Below are 25,779 nucleotides of genomic sequence, written 5' to 3'. Positions count from 1 at the left end.
TTTGACCTGTGTCATTGCCAACAAAGGGTATTTAACAAAGTATTGAGAAACTTTTGTTTTTGACCAAATACTTATTTTCCACCATAATTTGCAAATAAATTCATAAAAAATCCTACAATGTGATTTTCTGGGAAAAAAAATCTCATTTTGTCTGTCATAGTTGAAGTGTACCTATGATGAAAATTACAGGCCTCTCTCATCTTTTTAAGTGGGAGAACTTGCACAATTGGTGGCTGACTAAATACTTTTTTCCCCCACTGTATGTCAGCTAAAGAATGGTTCCCTCATCTCAAGCCACACTGCTACGATTTCTCCCCAGTGTGGACACTCCTATGTTTGATAAGGTTACTCTGGAAGGAGAAGCTCTTGTAACATAATTTGCACTTGAAGGGCCTCTCCTTGGTGTGAACGGTCTGGTGCTTCTTCACATAGTTCGCCTCAGCGAAGCGCTTCCCACACGTTGGGCAGGCGTATGGCTTGTCGGCGTCCGTCCTAATGCTCGGCCTCCCACGTTGTGACCCAATGACACCAGAGGAGGTAGAACAGGAGCCACCACCCTCAGGTGGTTAGTCTTTGAGCTCCCTCCTTGACCTCTAGCCATTGTTTGTGTGTTGTTGGGATTGTCTGCAGTATTATAGGCTAGGTACCTCTCATGGTGAACGTCCATCCTGACCCTGTCTATATTGGTGGGATAACCATGAGGCAGCTGAGGAAGGCTAGACCCAGACCCAGGCTTTCTATGAACCCAGTCACCAGGCATTAGAAGAGATCTTGAAGGAGAAAGACTTCCTGTGAGACTCCCACCAGCCGGATCTCCCACCACTCTCTGTGAAGGCTGAAGCCCAGGCTGACCTGCTCTGTTCATCATGGATACTGTGGCGTTTGCATCATAGGAACAGGAGGGTCTATCTCTATCAGCCCCAGGCCCTGCTTCATCCCTGCACTGAGACTGTGAAGAGAAGGGCCTCAGTTGCTGACTGGATCCCTGATTGGAGCCTCTGTCTCTCTGATGACCACCAGGACTGAGGGGGTTCAGTCCACCTGTCCACTGGTTGTGTTCTGTGTGGTGGTGGGGTCTCTGTCCTTTGCGGTATGGTCCTGGTTCCGACTCGGGAAGGAAAAGTGACTGCTCCTGATCCAGTGTCCTGATCCGGGGCCAGGGTTTGTGACCAGCCGCCTCAGAGGTCCAGTCTCTCCCGCCAGCAACACCGGATATCAGCAGGTCCTCATGGACTGCAGACTGTAAACACAAATTGAACAGAAAAGCATTTAGGTTTATATAAGAAAAACTATTTGCTGTACACACAAACATGACATGATATTATAAAAATGTTAACCACAGTCAAGCTGCTCTCTAACACTGTGATTCAAGTACCTAACAATATGGAGCCATTGGAGTTTAATATAGAAAAATGTCCATATGTGTTGATTCAAAAATGAAGTATAACGTTTTGGTTTCACTGAGATAAGGAAAACTCATTGTATCATTTTTGTGCAATGATACAAAAATAACCAAGTCAGTCAGAACAGAGTCAATGTTGTATTTAATTTCAACAAAATGGTCATACCCTCACATAGTGAAGTACATTATTTTAAATGTACAGAACAACATGTGACAAGTAGAATAACTTTTCTCACTATGGTAACACTTTACCTTCTCTGTAAATCTGGCACCCGCACTTTGACAAAATGAACTTTAGAATACTTTGGAAAAGGTTCAGCATTGCATTACACTGCTTCACTACTTTATGTCAAGTAAACATGAATCAAGGCACTCATTTCCACATTATAAAACACCAGCATCAAACAACTGGACAAGGTTGTCACTTTTCATCAGTGAAGCATTTTTACAGACACCATCACACCAACCACACATCATACAGCCAAAACAAACAGAATTAACTTCAAAGTAACTAGTATTACATTACATGTCACTATACATAGGCCGTGTGCATTTTCTGCTGGTGTATCCCGAGGTAGCTCCTCTCTGAGAACCCTCTTCCCGCAGTGCGTACAGGCTCTTTCGTGTGGATCTTCAGGTGCATCTTCATCTGGTGCAAGAACCTCTTCTCACACTGGGGCAGCTCTAGGATTTCTCCCTTGTGTGGACTCTCTGGTGCCTCTTCAGGTTGGACGAGTGTGAAAAACTGGCCCTGCACAGGTGGCAGCCGAACGCGCTTCTCCCCTGTGTGGACCCTCTGGTGCCTCTTTAGGCTGGACAAGTGTGAAAAACAGGCCCGGCACAGGTGGCAGCTGAACGATGTCTCCCCGTGTGCAACCTCTGGTGGATCTCCACCTGTTTGGGGAAACTGAAGGTTTTCCCACAGAACGAACACGGGAAGCGCTTCTCTTTGCCACCGGATCTACTGATAGCATTACTACTACTGTCATTTGTCAATGGGCTTGTGTTGCCATTTAGTGTTGAGGCACTGGCATTGTCTGAGGTCTGGTTTAACATTAGGGAGAGTGTGAGGAGGATGAAGGCCAGGGAGTGTCTGTGTTGTCACAGGGTCCATGTTCCAGTTGATAGATCCTATAGAAGGCAGGCTGAAGGCAGCACTTGTTATGGGGTTAACCTGAGACGCCATCAGTCTCTCTGAATCACAACTATAGGAGCAGGACGGAGCATCGCTAGCCAAGTCTGTGTCTGTTCTCAAACAGACACCTCCCCGTCCCCGCAGACCAAATCTAAGCCTTGCTCTGGTCCCAGCCAGTCTGTTGTCATGGAGACTAAGGTCGGTTGTTGTTTTGTGTTCCACTGTCTGTTTCTGGTTGTGTTTAACAGTGTTGTTCCCCAGCCCAGAGTTGAGGATGCTGTCCCATCCACTGACCTCCACTATGTCGCCTCTGTTCCTGACCTGCTTGGTAATGCTGTCCCCTGGGCCCTCGGCTGCACCCATCTGGGTCTGGGAATCCAAGATGGCCACCCATTCTCCTCTGTTAGCCTCCAGCCAACCACCTGCAGGAAGAGGTTACAAGATAGACTTTACAAACATGGTTGAGAACTCTACATATTTGTATTTATAAGGGATCCCCATTAGCTGCTGCTCTTCCTGGGGTCCAAACACATTAAGGCACTTACATCACACATAAAACAAAAGCTAAAACGGTACGTCATATAACATTATTACACCACTACATATCTACAATACAAAATATATAATGCCACCATACAACAAAATTACAATGTACGTGTGTGTGTAGAGTGCGTGTGCGTATGCGTGTCTGTACCTGTGTGTGTGTGTCTCGTCACAATCCATGTGTACGTGTGTATGTTATCGTGTGTGTGTATGCATGTGTCTGTGCCTATGTTTGTGTTGCTTCACAGTCCCCACTGTTCCATAAGGTGTCTTTTTATCTGTTTTTTCAATCTGATTCTACTGCTTGCATTAGTTATCTGATGTGAAATAGAGTTCCAAGTAGTCATGGCTCTATGTAGTACTGTGCGCCTTCCATAGTCTGTTCTGGACTTGGGGATTGTGAAGAGACCTCTGGTGGCATGTTTTGTGGGGTATGCATGGGTGTCCGAGCTGTGTGCTAGTAGTTTAAACAGACAGCTCGGTGCATTCAGCATGTAAACTATTCTTACAAAAACAAGTAGTGATGAAGTCAATCTTTCCTCCCCTTTGAGCCATGAGAGATTGACATGCATATTATTAATGTTAGATCTCAATGTACATTTAAGGGCCAGCCGTGCTGCCTTGTTCTGAGCCAATAGTCCAATTTTCCTAAGTCCCTCTGTGGCACCTGACCACACAACTGAACAGTAGTCCAGTTGGGACAAAACTAAGGCCTGTAGGACCTGCCTTGTTGACAGTGTTAAAAAGGCAGAGTATCGCTTTATTATGGAGAGACTTCTCTGCATCTTAGCTACTGTTGTATCAATATGTTTTGACCATGACAGTTTACAATCTGGGGTTACTCCAAGCAGTTTAGTCACCTCAACTATCTAAATTTCCATATTATTTATTACAATATTTAATTAAGGTTTAGTGAATGATTTGTCCCAAATACAATGCTTTTAGTTTTTGAAATATTTAGGACTAACTTATTCCTTGCCACCCATTCTGAAACTAACTGCAGCTCTTTGTTAAGTGTTGCAGTCATTTCAGCCGATGTAGTAGTTGACGTGTATTGTGTTGAGTCATCCGCATACATAGACACACTGGCTTTACTCAAAGCGAGTGGCATGTCATTAGTAAATATTGAAAAAAGGGGGCCTAGACAGCTGCTCTGTGGAATTCCTGATTCTACCTGGATTATGTTGACGAGGCTTCCATTAAAGAACACCCTCTGTATTCTGTTAGACAGGTAACTCTTTATCCACAATATAGCAGGGTGTAAAGCCATAACGCGTTTTTTCCAGCAGCAGACTATGATCGATAATGTCAAAAGCCGCACTTTAGTCTAACAAGACAGCTCCAACAATATTTTTTATCATAATTTTCTCACAGCCAATCATCAGTCATTTGTGTAAGTGCTGTGCTTGTTGAATGTCCTTCCCTCTAAGCGTGCTGAAAGTCTGTTGTCAATTTGTTTACTGTCAAATAGCCATTTTTTCCAAAAAGTTTACTAAGGGTTGGTAACAGGCTTATTGGTGGTCTATTTGAGCAAGTAAAGGGGGCTTTACTATTCTTGGGTAGCGGAATTACTTTTGCTTCCCTCCAGTCCTGAGGGCAAACACTTTCTAGTAGGCTTAGATTGAAGATATGGCAAATAGGAGTGGCAATATCGTCCGCTATTATATTCAGTAGTTTTCCATCCAAGTTGTCAGAACCCGGTGGCTTGTCATTGTTGATAGACAATTTTTTTCAACGCATCCACACTCACTTTGCACAATTCAAAATTACAATGCTTGTCTTTCATTATTTGGTCAGTTATACTTGGATGTGTAGTGTCGGCTTTTGTTGCTGGCATGTCATGCCTAAATTTGCTAATCTTGCCAATGAAAAAATTATTCAAGTAGTTGGCAATATCAGTGGGTTTTGTGATGAATGAGCCATCTGATTCAATGAATGATGGAGCTGAGTTTGCCTTTTTTACTATCATTCTTTATATTATTTATCTTTGTTTCATAGTATAGTTTATTTTTATTCCGTTTAGTCACATTTGCAGTACGTTTGACAATCGGCTGTGCAGCCAGACTTATTTGCCATTCCCTTTTGCCTCATCCTCGAAACCATAAAATGTTTCAATTCCTCATCAATCCACAGGGATGTAACTGTTTTTAAAGTCATTTTCTTAATGGGTGCATGCTTATTAGTAACTGGAATAAGCAATTTCATAAATGTGTCAAGTTCAGTGTCTGGTTGTTCCTCATTATACACCACAGACCAGCAAATATTATTTACATCATCAACATAGGAATCACTACAAAACTTATTGCATGACCTCTTACACACTATATTAGGCCCAGTTTTTTGGAACTTTGGTTTTCCTAGATTTGGCTACTATATTGTGATCACTACATCCGATAGATTTGGATACTGTTTTAAATGAAATTTCGCAGCATTAGTAAAGATGTGATCAATACATGTTGATGATTTCATTCCTGTGCTGTTTGTAACTACCCTGGTAGGTTGACTGATAACCTGAACCAGGTTGCAGGCACTGGTTACAGTTTGAAGCTTTTTCTTGAGTGGGCAGCTTGATGAAAGCCAGTCAATATTGAAATCACCCAGAAAATATACCTCTGTAGATATCACATACATTATCAAGCATTTCACATATTATCAAGATGCTGACTGTTAGCACTTGGTGGTCTATAGCAGCTTCCCACAATAATGGGCTTTAGGTGAGGCAGATGAACCTGTAGCCATTTTACTTCAACAGTATTTAACATGAGATCCTCTCTAAGCTTTACAGGAATGTGGTTCTGAATAAAGACCGCAACACCGCCCCCCATTGGCATTTCTGTAAGATGTTATAGCCATATATTGCTACCACTGTATCATCAAAGGTATCATCTGAGTTTCAGAGTCACAATATGAATGTCATCTGTCACTAGCAAGTTATTGATTTCATGAACCTTGTTTCTTAGGCTACATGTGTTCATGTGGGCTATGTCTAGCACTTTTCTGGGATGCTTGATTGTTTTTATTGCTTTACTGGGGAAGCTTATCAAAAGTAGACATGACAATGTTATTTATGTTTGAGCTGATAGTGCAGGGTGAGCTGCACACAGTGGACTTCCTACTAGGGCACACCGCCTCAGTGCTAACAGTATAACTCTGGTTCATAGGCTCATGATTAGTACATACAATAGATGTAGGATCAACAGAGGCATTCAGGGCAGTTAGAGGGACATAAATTAAGTTACTTACATTGTGTCTGCCAACACCCCTGGGACAATGTACATTTGCAGCAGCACTACGACAACTCAGCGACACAATGGTATGGATTATCTGAGCTGGGGTCATTGATACGTCATTGTCAACGCAGCCTTGAAATGCATATGGAGTTTTTTGAGTTAAGTTCATACATTATAATGTGTGTTTTTGTAAGTAAACACAAGTTCTATATAGCCAGGAATAGAGCTAAGCACAGTCAAAATCCTAGAGGAAAACCTGGTTCAGTCTGCTTTCCAACAGACACTGGGAGACAAATTCACCTTTCAGCAGGACTTCGCCAGAAAGACTCACGGCTGCAATCCCCTCCTCCCCTCCTCCCTTCTCCAGACCATCTCCGGTGACCTTCTCCCCTACCTCACCTCGCTGATCAACTCATCCTGACCGCTGGCCATGTCCCTTCCGTCTTCAAGAGAGCGAGAGTTGCTCCCCTTCTCAAAAAACCAACACTCGACCCCACTGATGTCAACAACTACAGACCAGTATCCCTTCTTTCTTTTCTTTCCAAAACTATTGAGCGTGCCGTCTTTAGCCAACTCTCTTGCTATCTCTCTCAGAATGACCTTCTTGATCCAAACCAATCAGGTTTCAGGACTGGTCATTCAACTGAGACTGCTCTTCTCTGTGTCACGGAGACTCTCCGCACTGCTAAAGCTAACTCTCTCTCCTCTGCTCTTGTCCTTCTAGACCTGTCTGCTGCCTTTGATACTGTGAACCATCAGATCCTCCTCTCCACCCTCTCCGAGCTGGGCATCTCCGGCGCGGCTCACTCCTGGATTGCGTCCCTACCTGACCGGTCGCTCCTACCAAGTGGCGTGGCGGGAAGCTGTCTCCGCACCACGTGCTCTCACCACTGGTGTCCCCCAGGGCTCGGTTCTAGGCCCTCTCCTTTTCTCCCTATACACCAAGTCACTTGGCTCTGTCATATCCTCACATGGCCTTTCCTATCATTGCTACGCTGACGATACACAACTAATCTTCTCCTTTCCCCCTTCTGATAACCAGGTGGCGAATCGCATCTCTGCATGTCTGGCAGACATATCAGTATGGATGACGGATCACCACCTCAAGCTGAACCCTGGCAAGACGGAGCTGCTCTTCCTCCCGGGGAAGGACTGCCCGTTCCATGATCTCGCCATCACGGTTGACAACTCCGCTGTGTCCTCCTCCCAGAGTGCGAAGAGCCTAGGCGTGACCCTGGACAACACTCCTGTCGTTCTCCGCCAACATCAAGGCGGTGACCCGCTCCTGCAGGTTCATGCTCTACAACATTCGGAGAGTGCGACCCTGCCTTACACAGGAAGCGGCGCAGGTCCTGGTCCAGGCACTTGTCATCTCCCGTCTGGACTACTGCAACTCGCTGTTGGCTGGCCTCCCTGCCTGTGCCATTAAACCCCTACAATTCATCCAGAATGCTGCAGCCCGTCTGGTGTTCAACCTTCCCAAGTTCTCTCACGTCACCCCCTCCTCCGCACACTCCACTGGCTTCCAGTTGAAGCTCGCATCCGCTACAAGACCATGGTGCTTGCCTATGGAGCAGTGAGGGGAACGGCACCTCTGTACCTTCAGGCTCTGATCAGTCCCTACACCCAAACGAGGGCATTGCGTTCATCCACCTCTGGCCTGCTGGCTCCCTTCCTCTGCGGAAGCATAGCTCCCGCTCAGCCCAGTCAAAACTGTTCGCTGCTCTGGCACCCCAATGGTGGAACAAGCTCCCTCACGACGCCAGGACAGCGGAGTCACTCACCACCTTCCGGAGACATTTGAAACCCCACCTCTTTAAGGAATACCTGGGATAGGATAAAGTAATCCTTCTAACCCCCCAAATTGTAAAGTGGTTATCCCACTGGCTATAGGGTGAACGCACCAATTTATGAGTCGCTCTGGCTAAGAGCGTCTGCTAAATGACGTTAATGTGCCCTTGAGCAAGGCACTTAACCCTAATTGCTCCTGTAAGTCGCTCTGGATAAGAGCGTCTGCTAAATGACTAAAATGTAAATGTAAAATGTAATGCAATCGCTGCCAAAGATCATTCTAACATGACCTTATGTGACTTAGATATTTCTGAATTTCATTTTCAAAAATGTCTCTAAACATGTTTTCACTTTGTCATTGTGGGTTATTGTATGTAAATGGGTGAGGATTCTTTTGTTATTTTTTAAATAAATTTTGAATTCAGGCTGTAACACAACAAAATGTGGAATAAGTCAAGGGGTTTGAATACTTTCTGAAGGCACTGTATGTATTTCTCCCTTACCTTGCTCCCCCATCTTTAGTCCACTCAGCAGATCAATGCTCTCTGGTCCATCTTCTATTGTCTCCTCTTTGACTAGCAGCAGATCAGGCTTCCCATCCTCCATGTCTACTGACTGTAAGAGAAACAGAGAGAGAGGATGTTGGATCAAGAAAGCTGATTTGAGCACCCTGCTACGGAGCATCTTCTGATTGGGCAAAGAGGGATTGCTATGAGTACTATGCAAGCATGTTAGTTAATTTGATTACTTGACAGTCTTTAATAGTTCTATAATTCAAAGGCATGGTCAAGACCTGGGCCCGTATCCACAAAGCATCAAAGAGTAAGAGTGCTGATCTAGGATTAGGTCCCCACCTGTCTAAATAGTATTTTTCATTATGATCTAAAAAAGCTAAACTGATCCAGATCAGCACTCCCGCTCTGAGAGGCTTTGTGGATACGAGCCCTGACCTAATACCATTCAGACAGTAGTTCACAGTGGGCTCACCTCAGTAAGACTGTGTGTGGTCCTGTGCTGCTCAGCTGGTTCCTCTGTGGGTTCAGGAGGAGGTGTAGTCTGGTTGTCCTCCATGACCATGGTCCCCTCAGGGCTCCCCAGACCCTCCTCACACCCCTCCTCCTTCACCAGCAGCACCTCTGGATCCTCCTCCTCCTGGAAGAGAGAGGTGATACAGATTACACAGACATACACTCCCTCAGGTACGTACGTACGTACACACACACAGATAATAAACACACTTTTAACATGGAGTGTTTACCCATCCACACTACGTTTGAGCCCTATACTGTAGTTACCGAATTATTTCATTGTTGTTAAACCCATCATGGTGGACATTAATATGATGTGGGTAAAAACAAGTCAGCTATGATAAGTCAAAAGTCATCATCAGACAAACCTGACTAAACTGTAAGTGTATATTGGTTGTAAAGCGCCGTCAGGTGTATGGAGAATAGGGTGAGATCAGAAGTGATATATAATTAAGAGAGTCAATGAAAGTCTTAGAATGAAAAGTCCCATTTTGTGTTTATTAAACATAAACAAGTGTTAAATACACCATATGAAAACCACACATACATATGTATCTCTGCGTGCCTGGCATACATCTCAGCTTGGATGTTAGCCCACCACCTCAAGCTCAATCTCGACAAGATGGAGCTGCCCATCTTCCCGGGGAAGGCCTGACCGCTCCAAGACCCCTCCATCACGGTTGACAACTCCATGGTGTCCCCCTCCCAGAGTGCAAAGAACCTTGGTGTGACCCTTGACAACACCGTCATTCTCTGCAAAAATCAAAGCAGTGACTCGCTCCTGCAGGTTCATGTTCTACAACATCCGTAGAGTACGACCCTTCCTCACACAGGAAGCGGCACAGGTCCTAATCAAGGCTCTTGTAGTCTCCCATCTAGACTACTGCAACTCTCTGTTGGCTGGGCTCCCTGTTTGTTCCATCAAACCCCTGCAACTTATCCAGAATGCCGCAGCCCGTCTGGTGTTCAACCTTCCCAAGTCCTTCCATGTCACCCCGCTCCTCGACACACTCCAATGGCTTCCAGTCGAAGCTCGCATCAACTACAAGACCATGATGGTTGCCTCACGGAGCAGCAAGGGGAACTGCCCTTCCCTACCATCCGGCTATGCTCAAACCCTACACCCCAACCCGAGCACTCCGTTCTCCCACCTCTGGTCTCTTGGCTGCATCTGCTCAACCCAGTCAAAGCTCTTCTCTGTCAAGGCACCCCAATGGTGGAACCAGCTTAACGCTGACGCTAGGACAGCAAAGTCCCTGGCCATCTTCCAAAAACGTCTGAGACCCTACCTCTAAAAAGAGTATCTTAAATGAATCCACGCAACCCACCCTCCACACACCAAAAAAATTATATAAATAAATTGTCTTTACCTACCAGCACTGACGTTAATGATAACTACTTTGAGGGAAAATGTACTTGCTACAACTATGTTGTGTGGTTATCTCACCCAGTTTAAGACGAATGCACTAATTGTAAGTCGCTCTGGATAAAAGTGAATGCAGAATTACTAAAATGTAAATATAAAATGTGATGTCTCAACTAAAAATCTGCATTAACTTGATAAACTGTATAAATTCTAATTAAAAGTGACTTGGGGAAAAAAATTTAGTTGTTGAATGGAAGTAATGAAACAGGCATTTGTGAACATCATATAGCTACACAGTACAAACAATATGTAACAGACTTTAGGCTTATATACAGTGCATTCTGAAATTTTGTTACGTTACAGCCTTATTCTAAAATTTATATTTTATTATTTGAGATTCTTTAAATAGCCACCCTTTGCCTTGATGACAGCTTTGCACACTCTTGGCATTCTCTCAACCAGCTTCACCTGGAATGCTTTTCCAACAGTCTTGAAGGAGTTCCCACATATGCTGAGCACTTGATGGCTGCTTTTCCTTCACTCTGCGGTCCAACTCATCCCAAACCATCTCAATTGGGTTGAGTTCGGGGATTGTGGAGGCCAGGTCATCTGATGCAGCACTCCATCACTCTCCTTCTTGGTCAAATGGCCCTTACACAGCCTGGAGGTGTGTTTTGGGTCATTGTCCTGTTCAAAAACAAATGATAGTCCCACTAAGCACAAACCAGATGGTATGGCATATCGCTGCAGAATGCTGTGGTAGCCATGCTGGTTAAGTGTGCCTTGAATTCTAAATAAATCACTGACAGTGTCACCAGCAAAGCACCCCCACACCTCCTCCTCCATGCTTCACAGTGGGAAGTACACATGCGGAGATCATCCGTTCATCTACTCTGCATCTCACAAAGACACAGCGGTTGGAACCAAAAATCTAAAATTTGGACCAAAGGACAGATTTCCACAGGTTTAATGTCCATTGCTAGTGTTTCTTGGCCTAAGCAGGTCTCTTCTTATTATTGGTGTCCTTTAGTAGTGGTTTATTTGCAGCAATTCGACCATGAAGGCCTGATTCATGCAGTCTCCTCTGAACAGTTGCAGTTGAGATGTGTCTGTTACTTGAACTCTGAAGCATTTATTTGGCCTGCAATCTGAGGTGCAGTTAACTCTAATGAACTTATCTCTGCAGCAGAGGTAACTCTGGGTCTTCCTTTCCTGTGGCGGTCCACATGAGAGCCAGTTTCATCATAGCGTTTGATGGTTTTTGCGACTGCACTTGAAGAACTTTTAAAGTTCTTGACATTTTCCAGATTGACTGACCTTCATGTCTTAAAGTAATGATGGACTGTCGCTTTCTCTTCGCTTATTTGAGCTGTTCTTACCATAATATGGACTTGGTCTTTTACCAAATAGGGCTATCTTCTGTATACCAGCCCTACCTTCTCACAACACAATTGATTGGCTCAAACGCATTAAGGAAAGAAACTCCACAAATTAACTTTTAAGAAGGCACACCTGTTAATTGAAATGCATTCCAGGTGACTACCTCATGAAGCTGGTTGAGAGAATGCCAAGAGTGTGCAAAGCTGTCATCAAGGCAAAGGGTGGCTATTTGAAGAATCTCAAATATAAAATATATTTTGATTTGTTTAACACTTTTTGGGTTACTACATGATTCCATATGTGTTATTTCATAGTTTGTCTTCACTATTATTCTACAATGTTTTCTGCTGACAACAATGAAAAGTAATCTTTGTCTTTAATGCAGGGTTAGATCTAAATGTCAGAAGCTATTGAGTGGAATGGTTACTTTCTATGTTATAGAGTGGAATGTTTTTTCTGCTGGTGTATCCTGAGGTAGCTACTCGGAGAACCTAAAACCGCAGTGCTTACAGGCAAACGGCCTCTCTCCCGTGTGGACCTTCAGGTGCATCTTCAGCAGGTTCTGGTAGGAGAACCTCTTCTCACACTACGGGCAGCTGTAGGATTTCTCCCGTGTGTGGACCCTCTGATGGATCTCTACCTTCTGGGGGCAGCTGAAGCCTTTGTTACAGAACATGCAGAGGATCCATTTCCCTTTACTATTGCATTATGTTGCTCCCCCTCCCCGAGCCTTGGCCCTTTGAGTTCAATACCTGATCAGCAAAAAAGGACGTGGTCATGTGAATCGGAAGGCGCTATCAACGTGGACACTGGGTCGCAATCCCAGAGCGTGTATAAAGGGGAGTGGGTTGCAACATTTGGATTTGTCTCTAAGCTTTCCCTGTAATCTAAGAAATCTCTGCCTTGTGAGTGTCCTTCTCCTAAGTGAGTCTCGTCTACATTCCATGTCAGCGGAGCGTCATCCTCAACTTTCACAGTCGCCTCATCTACCACTATAACCTCCCCTTTCTTATCTAGGCACCCTTCAGAGTATACACTACTACTGTACCGGTTCCAGTCCCCTCTAGACTGATCAGTCTGTGTCTCTAAACCCAAGGGCATGTTGCCAGGGTCCATCTCTGTAGTGTAAGAACAAGACGGATCATCAACACCAGTGTCTAATGAACCATCCTCTGCCTCGGATGAAATATCGGTAAGACCTGAGCCGGGAGCAGGAGGACAGCCCAGTGGCCCCAGCCCCAGCCTCTCTGGGTCTGGGTCTGATCTGTGGTCAGATTCTGTTTGTAAGAGCCTGTGTGTTACAGTTAAAGTCTTGGTGTCGGTCTCTGACTTGAGGACCACATTCAGCGTTCAACTGACCTCCGTGATGCTAAATCGGGACCTGGCCTGGGGCGCAGTGGTGGTGGTGAAGTCCTCGATGGCTACAGGGGGCACCACTCCAGGCGCTGCTCCAATCTGGATGTCTCTGCTGTGTCGTAGGTCCTCCTCTCTTTCAGACGTCTCCTGCTTGACTCCAAGACCTGCAGCCTCTGCATCTGCAGACTGACACAATAAGAGGGGAGGTTATTACAGGTACATGAGTAGCACTGGATAACAATGTAGTAGAGAAGACTCACAACCTGCCCTATGGCAGATAAATGAGGACGTACACGTAAGCAAGTGAATAGCTGAGGGAGCCTTTCTGAAATAAACTGGTCACATTTGATGTACTGTAATTTTGATGTAATACTATTACACTAACCTCTATCACGATAACATGTTGGGTTGAGGTTCCACTCCCCTCATCAACAGTTATTGGTTGGTCATCTCTCCATGTATTGTGTTCTGCTGGCTTCACAAAGCTCCTGTGGCCTCCAGTGAGATTTCCTTCACCTGAGAGAGTGATTGGGGGAAAAGAGATGGTTAGGTTAGGTACTGTGTTGTCAATGCTCATGTTTTAAAAGAGTAAATAATAGGAAATGCAGTAAATAAATTCTGGTTAGAATATGATATTGTCTTTCTGCAACTTAGCTAAGTAATGAGGGGAATTATTGCATACTATCCAAAAACTGACCAAGACCATAGGTTAACACATCTAAAGTCATATGTGCAGATGTGAACGGTCGACAACAGCCTAGCCTTCTGCAAAATGTACCTCTTGCCATCCCTCTGTATCGGTCGAGGATCTTAACACTACTGGGACGACAGGCGAGGACGCGGTCTCGCGTTGTCCTCTCTGCGCGCTCCCGTGCCACCTTCAGTTCGAGTTGCTGTAGTTTCCTCTGCAATGCCCTGTTTTCTTTCTGGCTTTGAGTTATTTCCAAACGAAACACTGCGTAATCGTCATCTACGAGTTTACAGACCTCTGCCACGGCTGCATTCGCTAGCACCTCCATAATGGAGGCTATTTGAGTGTGAAAAACCATACAGTTAGCCATTGTTAGCAGCTAGCTAGCTAACGTTACCAAGATAACAGATATATCAACCAAGTCCTGTCTAAAACGCGAATTAAAGACTACCTGGGGGCAAGTATGTGACGCTGTGTAGTTAAGAGTCATATTTTGAGTTCGTGTGTTAATCAACATCTAAATAACTAATAAAAACACTAACGTTGAAATTGTTCTTGGTCACTTGTTCACGTCCGTTTACACTTCTACTTCCGTGGTTTTTAAATGGCGGTTGGCAACCAACTTTAGTGATGCATTACCGCCGCAACCTGGACTGGAGTGTGGACCAGCGACAGGGAAGGTCTAAAGTTGAGCTCTACCCAATTAAACCCTGCCTTCTCCCTAAGGAAACGGAATACATAATTAAATATATCACCGTAAGGTTTTCTTAAATTCAATTAAACTCCTCGATACCATTATTCCTTAATCATAACAAATGGTCTCTTTCCCTCCCATATCGCTGGCACTGAAATGGAATGTGTTCCACTGTCTCGATCTCCTGGCAGTGATTACACTTCACAGTTGAATGTGTCCCAGTCTCAGCCTTGTGATTAGACTTTCCTCCCCTTCTCTCTAGGCCTGAGGACCTCCCTGCCCCCACCTTTTTCTGGATCTTATACAGGTGTCTTCCCTTTCCTCGCTGTTCCACAACTCTTGCCATTTGTTTTTATCACTGTTCTTGTCATTTTTGTATCACTTCTTATTAACCCCTTGGCCTCTCCTTTACTGAAGAGAAAGGATCATATTGGTTGGCATCATAGCTTAAAGAGTATGTGGTTAAATTAAAGGTCAACTGCCCCTTAGAACCAAATTATCTGATTTTAAACGGCCTATGTGGCATCGATATGACTCAGAAACATTCATTCTAGTGTCAAAATGTACTACAAAGTAGAAATGGGATCATGTTGGTCATAAAGTCACATAGTTGTATGGATCTGTGAAAAACGTTTAACTACAGTAAGTGTATATTTTTTTGTTGAAGGATTCTTTCACGCTGATGAAAGAAGGCCCATGTTTTGTTGAAAGATAAGGGCCATATGTTTCCATAGCCGTATCGCAAGCGATGATTATTTACATTTTTAAACGTTCAAACACAGCATCGGGATTATAGTTCACATGAGCCAGTCGTGGGCGAAGTTAATCGCTGAAAACTGTAGGGAGAAGGCAGAATATTATTTATGTCTGTAATAAAGCCCTTTTGTGGGGAAAAACTCATTCTGATTTGCTGGGCCTGGCTCCCCAGTGGGTGGGCCTATGGCCCACCTACGTCTGCGCCCCTGCCCAGTCATGTGAAATCCATAGATTATATTTATTTTGCATCCGCTGGTACCAACCATTCGTCTGTGTGATTAACGAGGACTGAGCCAGGGTGGTGTTTGTGAGACAAGGGTGGATCTGAAGGGGCCTGGAGCCAGGTCTTTTCTTACAATAATGTCTGTAGAGGGGTTTGAGCAAATTATTAAAAGGTGAGACTCACTAACACGCACATTTAACATGTTTTGCTCTAGATTTATGACCTCTTGGCGTAATGGTTAAGGTGTTGGCTTGGCAGTCGCTGGACCCAGGTTCGAGTCCCGGTCGGGGCTTCCCCCTGAATTTGCTACAAAATACTTACATGGTTGGTTTCATAAACTAACCCTAATTGGGAAAAAACATTTGCTACAACTTCTGAGTCCATTGGAGAGGATCAGTTTGAGCAAAGTGAGGTGTCGCTGATCTACAAATAGTATTCCCTGCCAAATAATAGGCTTTGTGCAATTAAGATTCCTAGAGCTACGCCTCCCCTGGCTTAGGCCATCCCCCCCATCAAACAACCAGACATTGATTGATTGATTGATTGGAGACAGCTTGTGTCTATTAAATAACATTTCCTAGAATTTTCTACCTGCAGCAACCCTAGTGGATAATGCTGGAAATACCAGTAAAACAAAAACACTGGCCCTAATTATACCAGAGGCACTTAGGCTACAGGTAGGGATTAGGGAAGTTAAAAAACTTTGCCCAACTACACTGAACCAGTATACCCAACCGGCCTCACAACAGCAGACCACGTGTAGCCGGCCCAGGACCTCCACATCCGGCTTCTTCACCTGCGGGATGGTCTGAGACCAGCTACCCGGACAGCTGATGAAACTGGGTTTGCACAACCGAATAATTTCTGCACAAACTGTCAGAAACCGTCTCAGGGAAGCTCATCTGCGTGCTCGTCGTCCCTCACCAGGGTCTTGACCTGACTGCAGTTCGGCTTTGTAACCAACTTCAGTGGGCAAATGCTCACCTTCGATGGCCACTGGCACACTGGAGAAATGTGCTCTTCACAGATGAATCCCGGTTTCAACTGTACCGGGCAGATGGCAGAAGTATGGCGTCGTGTGGGCGAAGCGGTTTGCTGATGTCAACGTTGTGAACAGAGTGCCCCATGGTGGCAGTGGGGTTATGGTATGGGCAGGGATAAGCTACGGACAATGAACACAATTGCATTTTATCGATGGCAATTTGAATGAACAGTGATACCGTGAAGAGATCCTGAGGCCCATTGTCGTGCCATTCATCCGCCGCAATCACCTCATGTTTCAGCATAATACACAGCCCCATGTCGCAAGGATCTGTACACAATTCCTGGAAGCTGAAAATGTCCCAGTTCTTCCATGGCCTGCATAGTCACCAGAAATGTCACCAATTGAGCCTGTTTGGGATGCTCTGGATCGACACATACGACAGCGTGTTCCAGTTCCCGCCAATATCCAGCAACTTCGCACAGTCATTGAAGAGGAGAGGGACAACATTCCACAGGCCACAATCAACAGCCTGATCAACTCTAAGCAAAGGAGATGTGTCGCGCTCCATGAGGCAAATGGTGGTCACACCACATACTGACTGGTTTTCTGATCCACGCCCCTACCTTTTTTTAAGGTATCTGTGACCAACAGATGCATATCTGTATTCCAAGTCATGTGAAATCCATAGGTTAGGGCCTAATTAATTTATTTCAATTGACTGATTTCCTTATATGAACTATAACTCAGTAAAATCGTTGAAATTGCAAAGCTCAGTCCCTCTGGCAGATGGTGGTACACCCTATGATAATGAACCCACTCCTCGCTACCTTGAGTCACTGCACTTTCCCTAGCTTACTCTCCACCCACCCAGATACATCATACAGATCAGACAAAACTGGTGGGAGAACCTGCTCTTTCCACGAGACTGACCAGGTGAAAGCTATGATCCCTTATTGATGTCACCTGTTAATCCACTTCAATCAGTGTAGATGAAGGGTAGGAGACAGGTTAAAGAAGGATTTTTAAGCCTTGAGACATGGATTGTATATGTGAGCCATTCAGAGGGTGAATGGGCAACACAAAATAATTAAGTGCCTTTGAACGGGGTATGGTAGTAGTAGGTGCCAGGCACACCGGTTTGTGTCAAGAACTGCAACACTGCTGGGTTTTTCACGCTCAACAGATTCCCCGTGTGTATGGTCCACCCTCCAAAGGACATCCAGCCAACTTGACACAACTATGGGAAGCATTAGAATGAAAATTCCCATATTGTGTTTATTAAACAAAAACAAGTTTTAAATACACCATATGAAAACCACACATACACGTCTCAACTACAAATCTGCATGTACTTGATAAACTGCATTCATTTTCTCATTAAAAGTGTTTACTGAAGAAAAGTAGTTGAATGGAAGTAATGAAATAGGCATTTGTGAACATAATTTAGCCTACACAGTACAAACACAATGTTAAGGCTTTTTAGGCATATATATGCTGAACTATCATGGTCCATACACACCAAGACAGTCGTGAAGAGGGCACGACAAAGCCTATTCCCCCTCAGGAGACTGAAAAGATTTGGCATGGGTCCTCAGATCCTCAAAAAATTCTACAGCTGCACCATCGAGAGCATCCTGACTGGTTGCATCACCGCCTGGTATGGCAACTGCTTGGCCTCCGACCGCAAGGCACTACAGAGGGTAGTGCGTACGGCCCAGTACATCACTGGGGCCAAGCTTCCTGCCATCCAGGACCTCTATACCAGGCGGTGTCAGAGGAAGGCCCTCAAAATTGTCAAAGACTCCAGCCACCCTAGTCATAGACTGTTCTCTCTGCTACCGCACGGCAAGCGGTACCGGAGCGCCAAGTCTAGGTCCAAAAGACTTCTCAACAGCTTCTACCCCCAAGCCATAAGACTCCTGAACAGCTAATCATGGCTACCCGGACTATTTGCACTGCCCCCCCACCCCATCCTTTTTACGCTGCTGCTACTCTGTTAATTATTTATGCATAGTCACTTTAACTCTACCCACATGTACATATTACTTCAACTACCTCAACTAGCCGGTGCCCCCGCACATTGACTCTGCACCGGTACCCCCCTGTATATACAGTGGGGGAAAAAAGTATTTAGTCAGCCACCAATTGTGCAAGTTCTCCCACTTAAAAAGATGAGAGGCCTGTAATTTTCATCATAGGTACACGTCAACTATGACAGACAAAATGAGAAAAAATTTCCAGAAAATCACATTGTAGGATTTTTAATGAATTTATTTGCAAATTATGGTGGAAAATAAGTATTTGGTCAATAACAAAAGTTTCTCAATACTTTGTTATATACCCTTTGTTGGCAATGACACAGGTCAAACGTTTTCTGTAAGTCTTCACAAGGTTTTCACACACTGTTGCTGGTATTTTGGCCCATTCCCCCATGCATATCTCCTCTAGAGCAGTGATGTTTTGGGGCTGTCGCTGGGCAACACGGACATTCAACTCCCTCCAAAGATTTTCTATGGGGTTGAAATCTGGAGACTGACTAGGCCACTCCAGGACCTTGAAATGCTTCTTACGAAGCCACTCCTTCGTTGCCCGGGCGGTGTGTTTGGGATCATTGTCATGCTGAAAGACCCAGCCACGTTTAATCTTCAATGCCCTTGCTGATGGAAGGAGGTTTTCACTCAAAATCTCACGATACATGGCCCCATTCATTCTTTCCTTTACACAGATCAGTCGTCCTGGTCCCTTTGCAGAAAAACTGCCCCAAAGCATGATGTTTCCACCCCCCATGCTTCACAGTAGGTATGGTGTTCTTTGGATGCAACTCAGCATTCTTTGTCCTCCAAACACGACGAGTTGAGTTTTTACCAAAAAGTTATATTTTGGTTTCATCTGACCATATGACATTCTCCCAATCCTCTTCTGGATCATCCAAATGCACTCTAGCAAACTTCAGACGGGCCTGGACATGTACTGGCTTAAGCAGGGGGACACGTCTGGCACTGCAGGATTTGAGTCCCTGGCGGCGTAGTGTGTTACTGATGGTAGGCTTTGTTACTTTGGTCCCAGCTCTCTGCAGGTCATTCACTAGTTCCCCCGTGTGGTTCTGGGATTTTTGCTCACCGTTCTTGTGATCATTTTGACCCCACGGGGTGAGATCTTGCGTGGAGCCCCAGATCGAGGGAGATTATCAGTGGTCTTGTATGTCTTCCATTTCCTAATAATTGCTCCCACAGTTGATTTCTTCAAACCAAGCTGCTTACCTATTGCAGATTCAGTCTTTCCAGCCTGATGCAGGTCTACAATTTTGTTTCTGGTGTCCTTTGACAGCTCTTTGGTCTTGGCCATAGTGGAGTTTGGAGTGTGACTGTTTGAGGTTGTGGACAGGTGTCTTTTATTTACATTTACATTTTCTGTCTTTTATACTGATAACAAGTTCAAACAGGTGCCATTAATACAGGTAACGAGTGGAGGACAGAGGAGCCTCTTAAAGAAGAAGTTACAGGTCTGTGAGAGCCAGAAATCTTGCTTGTTTGTAGCTGACCAAATACTTATTTTCCACCATAATTTGCAAATAAATTCATTAAAAATCCTACAATGTGATTTTCTGGAGGAAAAAAATCTCAATTTGTCTGTCATAGTTGACATGTACCTATGATGAAAATTACAGGCCTCTCTCATCTTTTTAAGTGGGAGAACTTGCACAATTGGTGGCTGACTAAATACTTTTTTCCCCCACTGTATAGCCTCCCTACTGTTATTTTATTTTACTTCTGCTCTTTTTTTTTCTCAACACTTTTTTTGTTGTTTTATTTTTACCTTTTATTTTTATTTTTATTTTTGTTAAAAATAAATGCACTGTTGGTTAAGGGCTGTAAGTAAGCATTTCACTGTAACGTCTGCACCTGTTGTATTCGGCGCATGTGACCAATACATTTTGATTGGATTTGATTTATATCCCACAATGTCTGGGCCTTACACTTCAATGCTCTTAGTTGTTGTGGAAATTGACCCACTACTGCTGTTTACTTTGTGCATCTATGTCATCTCGCTGAATCCATCTTTAACGCAGGGTTTGATCTAAACGTCAGAAGCTATCGAATGGAATAGTTACTTTCTATGTTATAGAGTGGAATTGTTTTTCTGCTGGTGTATCCTGAGGTAGCTCCTTTCTGAGAACCTCTTCGCTCAGTGAGTGCAGTCGAAGGGCCTCTATCCCGTGTGGACCTTCAAGTGCCTCTTCAGATGGTGCTGGTGGGAGAACCTCTTCTCACACTGGGGGCAGCTGTAGGGTTTCTCACCTGTGTGGACCCTCTGGTGCCTCTTCAGGCTGCCAGCCTCAGCGAAGCGCATGTCACACTGGGTACAGCTGAAGGGTTTCTCCCCTGTGTGGACCCTCTGGTGGATCTCCACCTTCTGGGGGCAGCTGAAGCCTTTGTTACAGAACATGCAGAGGAACCGTTTCTCTTTACTATTGCCTGATGTTGCTCCCTCTCCCCGAGCCTGGGCTCTAGCCCTGTCGTTGGCGTTCAATACCTGATTGAAAAGGACGTGGCCGTGTGAATCGGAAGGCCCTATCGACATGGACACTGGGTCGCTATCCCTGAGTGCGTGTAAACGGGAGTGGGTCGCAGCATTTGGATTTGTCTCTAAGCTTTCCCTGTAATCTAAGAAATCTCTGCCCTGTGAGTGTCCGTCTCCTGGGTGATTATCTGCATTCCATGTGGTAGGAACCTCACCCTCCACTTTCACCTCATCTATGATCAGACCCTCCCCTTTCTTATCTAGGCACCCTTCAGAGTATTCACTACTACTGTACTGGTTCCAGTCCCCTCTAGACAGATCAGTCTGTGTCTCTAAACCCAAGGATATGTTACCAGGGTCCATCTCTGTAGCGTAAGAACAAGACAGATCATCACCACCAGAGTCTAACTCATCACCACATGAATGAACTGTCCTCTGGCTCTGTTGAAATACTGGTAAATACTCTGAGCCAGGAGCAGGAGGACAGCCCAGTCTCCCCAGGCCTAGTCTCTCTGGGTCTGATCTGTGGTCAGATCCTGTGGGTAAGCACCTGTGCGTTACAGTTAAAGTCTCTTTGTCTGTCTCTGACTTGAGGATTGCATTCAGCGTTCCATTGACCTCCGTGATGCTTCGTCGGGCCCTGGGCTGCGATGCGGTGGTTGTGGGGTCCTTCGTGACTACAGGGGGCGCTCCTGCCACTCCAGTCTGGATGTCTCTGCTGTGCCGTAGGTCCTCCTCTCCTTCAGACCTCTCCTGCTTGACCCCAGGACCTGCAGCCTCTGTATCTGCAGACTGACACAAGGAGGTAGGATGTTATTACCATTACATGATTAGATCACAATGTCGTAGGAAGTCTTACAAGCCCTATGGCAGATAAATTGTGACTCGTTTCAGGAAACTAGGCGTATGTCACACGTCACTACTTCACAGGAGCGGCATTTGAACGTAAACATTTATTTTTATCAAAATGCGTTTTTTGGCAGAAATGCCTTCTGGAACGTTTACTTTCATGTGCCTTAATAACAAACTTGTATTCCATCCATAAATACGAATACAATTGTTAAATGACGAGCTTAGTTGGTTTAGCCACGGAAAAAGACAGGAAATTCCCGCTAGCCATGATTGGCTGAGATAATGGATGGGCTGGACATGCCGGGAGATTAGTTTGGATTGGTCTGCCATGTAGCCTGCTTCTGTCTATAACGTGAGCTGATCAGTATGTGTTGACAGTCCTTTCTACTGTGCTGTTTTTGAAAGATATAACGTTAGCCATCGAGAACTACACAAGTTTTGCTACTTTTCTCAACAACATTGATGCCCTGAATTTAGCAGGCGCTATTGACAGATCAGTTGGAAAAAGTGATGGGCTACTTTCTGCACACGCCACAGTCAGTGTGAACCGGAGTGACTTGACAACGCTGGCCAAACAAGATGTAGCTACAAACAAAACTGAGTTAAATGGTTCCAGTCTGCCGTGAAGCGTTCATCCATGTATACGGGTAAGAGCCTAGCTACATTTTCAGAAATAAGCTTCTAATTTTGTCAGAAAGTCGTTTTTATTGCAAGTTAAAGCGTACTGTTAATTAGCTAGCAAACGTTAGCTTGCTGGCTCGCTAGCTAACGTTACGTGTATGATCTTTGTAGTATTATTATTAGAATCAGAAATCCATTTGCATTGCTAGTTATAGCCTAATGTTAGCTAGCTAACATTGAACCTAGTTTGTTAGCTTTAGCTACCTGCAGATTCATACTACACAGCTATGTCAATGTTTGCATTGGTAGTAGTAGCTAGCTAGCTAGATGTCTAAACAAAAGACTCCACTTCGGCCGGATTATTACATGACCCATCAAATTAGCCAGGTGTGTCTGGGGGGTGATTACGGCCATCTATTGTATTTCATGAACATGTGTACATGTCTAGACAATAGTGACCCATCCACTTAGATACATGTGGCTGGGTGGTGGTTATATAATTTCCTTCACATGACCCATCAATTTAGACTAGTGTGTCGGGTAAGCGTCATCTAATAATGATAAAATATGTATTAAATATTTTTATCTGGACACTTCCTGCTTTTGATATTACTACTATGCAAGTAACCACTTCACTGTACCATTAACACCTTCTGTATTGTGTGCACGTGACAAATAAACTTAGATTTTATCTGATAAATATTGTGTGTTTACCACATGGCCTGGTGTGAATCCTTAAAGAGATGGGTGGGGCTAAGGCTTAAGAGGGTGTAAACGATGCTAAATGGGTGTTGACAAAGAATTGGTCTCCAGTAAGTGTACCAAAACATTCAAGAGCCATTTTCTCAAAAGTGGGGAGAAATTATCAACTTTCAGAGCAGAATTACTTTCCCATTGTTCCTCAACTGTAGTGTATGATATACCCTTTTCTAGCTCTGAGTCTCTACTTTTATCCCATGTAAAAAACACAATTTCAAATTTTGCTACATAAGACCGAATCGAGGCGGTCGGTCACAGTGAATAGCTGAGGGGCGCGTTTCTGAAGTAAATGTCCACATTTGATTTCCAAAGTAACTGCAATATTTTATGCAACACTATTACACTAACCTCTATCAAGATAACGTGCTGGGTTGAGGTTCCACTCCCCTCATCAACAGTGATTGGTTGATCATCTTTCCATGTATTGTGTTCCACTGGCTTCACAAAGCTCCTGTGGCCTCCAGTGAGATGTCCTTCACCAGAGAGAGTGATCGGGGAAAAGAGCTACGGTCAATTCTCAATGTTATATTGTACACTATTGACAGTTTTGACACTGTCTAGAATTGGCAAAGACGTAAGGTAACACTTCTCATAACTTCTTGATATACTAATTATTAATTAATGTATTATGTTCCATGCATCACATTGTTTTCATTGAGTAAATAATAGGAAATGCAGTAAATCAAGAGTCTGGATAGAATATGATTGTGTCTTTGCCCAAGAAGGCTAAGTAATTATTAGCTACATATTGTAAAACCAGATAATGTGATTTAACCCAAACATTTTGGTAACCATTGTACTGGGAGTTACATGTCTGGCTATACAAAACGTCTGCAGAGATGTTTCAACTAACCTTGTATTGGCGATACTATCTTTGTTCTCGATTTGTGGAAACATGAATGTCATAAAATGTCAGTGTCCAGTTGTAGGGGTCCATTTGAATTTAGAACACTTGTAAAATAAATACTCCTTGAAGTACTCCATGAACTAATCCAAGAACGTGTACGCCGCCATCTTGGGTATTTCAAGTCTTCTCTCATTGATCGAGACAGGTGGGGGTCCACCCCAAAGTGCTGCATTACATTTACATTTTAGTCATTTAGCAGACGCTCTTATCCAGAGCGACTTACATTTAGTGCATGATGACAAGACACCTGTCTCATCAATGAGAGAATAATTGAAATACACATGATGGCGACACACACATTGTTGTTTTACTTCATGGAGCAAAACATTGATTTATTTTTAATAACGGAGCATTTTCTAAATTCAAACGGAGCCCCTGCATCTGGACACGGACATTTTAGGAGACTCCTGTTTCCACCAATTGAGAACTAAGATAGTATTGCCATTACCAGGTTAGCTGAAACATTTCTGGCTATGTTTTGTATTGGCAAACCTGTAACTCCCAGTACAATGCCTGGATAAAATTGTTGTTGTTGCTCAAATCACATCATGTGTTATAATTTACATCTGAACACATGCGCAGAGGGGAACCGCGGCGACAGGCACCAAGTTACTGTACATATGAACCGCGACAGGCAGAGCAGCATCGGCCTTCTGCGAAACGTACCTCTTGCCATTCCTCTGTATCGGTCGAGGATCTTGACACTACTGGGACCACTGGCGAGGCCGCGCTCTCGCACTGTCCTCTCCGCACGCTCCCGTGCCACCTTCAGTTCCAGTAGCTGTAGTTTCCTCCTCAATGCCCTGTTTTCTTTCTGGCTTTGAGTTATTTCCAAACGAAACACTGCATAGTCGTCGTCAACGAGTTTACAGATATCTGCCACGGCTGCATTCGCTAGCAGCTCCATGATGGAGGCTATTTGAGTGTGAAAAACCATACAGTTAGCCATTGTTAACCAACGTTAGCAGCTAGCTAGCGTTACCTACTGTAGATAACGTCTATGAACCAAGTCCTGTCTCCAACGCGAATTAAAGACTGCATGGGGTACACGTTATGCTGTGCAGGTAAATAAAAACGCTAACGTGGAAATTGTTCTTCGGCACTGTTCACTTCCGTTTACACTGACGAGAAAGGATGTTACATAGAATTAGGAATTAGAATACCAGTACTAGAAAGGACATAAACCTTCTCATTGGTCGTCACTAGTTACCACAGCCACAAAGTCACAAACCCCGCCCATTTCCACAATGTAGTTTCTTAAAATAAGATGTTTAACTTAACCTTATGGCTAACCTTAAATTAAGACCAAAATGCAAATTTTTGTTTTCATTAATTTGTACAATATAGCCAATTTTGACTTTGCCTGTGGTAGCCCTTCTTATGATGGGATAAAGGTCAGACATTTCTGTCAGGGAGTTGGTCAAACATGCTTTGCCAGTGCTGTGGTAAAATAATGAATTTGAAGAATGTATCTTCACTGTATGTTTGTTAGCTAGCTAGCCAGCCAGCCAGCCAGCCTGTTTTAGAGGAATGATTCTA

General features: G+C 44.3%; 2 protein-coding genes and 1 long non-coding RNA gene across 4 annotated transcripts; all 3 read right to left on the bottom strand.

Moving 5' to 3' along the window:
* Window positions 1-226: 226 nt before the first annotated feature.
* LOC121556681 lies at window positions 227-8,619 on the bottom strand. 2 transcript variants are annotated; one of them, XM_045215235.1, is made up of 3 exons: window positions 8,605-8,619; window positions 2,832-2,959; window positions 227-1,240 (listed from the first exon to the last, which is right to left on the bottom strand). In XM_045215235.1, the coding sequence occupies exons 1-3, from the start codon at window positions 8,615-8,617 to the stop codon at window positions 425-427; spliced, it is 957 nt and encodes a 318-aa protein (XP_045071170.1). In that variant the 5' UTR covers window positions 8,618-8,619; the 3' UTR covers window positions 227-424. The 2 variants fall into 2 exon arrangements, with proteins under 2 accessions (XP_045071170.1, XP_045071171.1); XM_045215236.1 differs by having other exon boundaries at window positions 2,859-2,959.
* Window positions 8,620-9,212: 593 nt separating this feature from the next.
* Window positions 9,213-13,658, bottom strand: LOC123484671. Its single transcript, XR_006658628.1, has 3 exons — window positions 13,617-13,658; window positions 13,235-13,417; window positions 9,213-9,253 (listed from the first exon to the last, which is right to left on the bottom strand). It is a non-coding gene; the product is annotated as an uncharacterized LOC123484671 (long non-coding RNA).
* Window positions 13,659-20,454: 6,796 nt separating this feature from the next.
* LOC123484668 (zinc finger protein 311-like) lies at window positions 20,455-25,091 on the bottom strand. The gene is made up of 3 exons (XM_045215234.1): window positions 24,907-25,091; window positions 23,682-23,806; window positions 20,455-21,893 (listed from the first exon to the last, which is right to left on the bottom strand). The coding sequence occupies exons 1-3, from the start codon at window positions 24,914-24,916 to the stop codon at window positions 20,790-20,792; spliced, it is 1,239 nt and encodes a 412-aa protein (XP_045071169.1). The 5' UTR covers window positions 24,917-25,091; the 3' UTR covers window positions 20,455-20,789.
* Window positions 25,092-25,779: the final 688 nt, after the last annotated feature.

This window comes from Coregonus clupeaformis, unplaced genomic scaffold (genome assembly GCF_020615455.1).
Source record: "Coregonus clupeaformis isolate EN_2021a unplaced genomic scaffold, ASM2061545v1 scaf0402, whole genome shotgun sequence".
NCBI lineage: Eukaryota > Metazoa > Chordata > Actinopteri > Salmoniformes > Salmonidae > Coregonus > Coregonus clupeaformis.
Note: the sequence above shows the minus strand (reverse complement) of the source record. Positions and strands in the feature narration are given on the sequence as shown.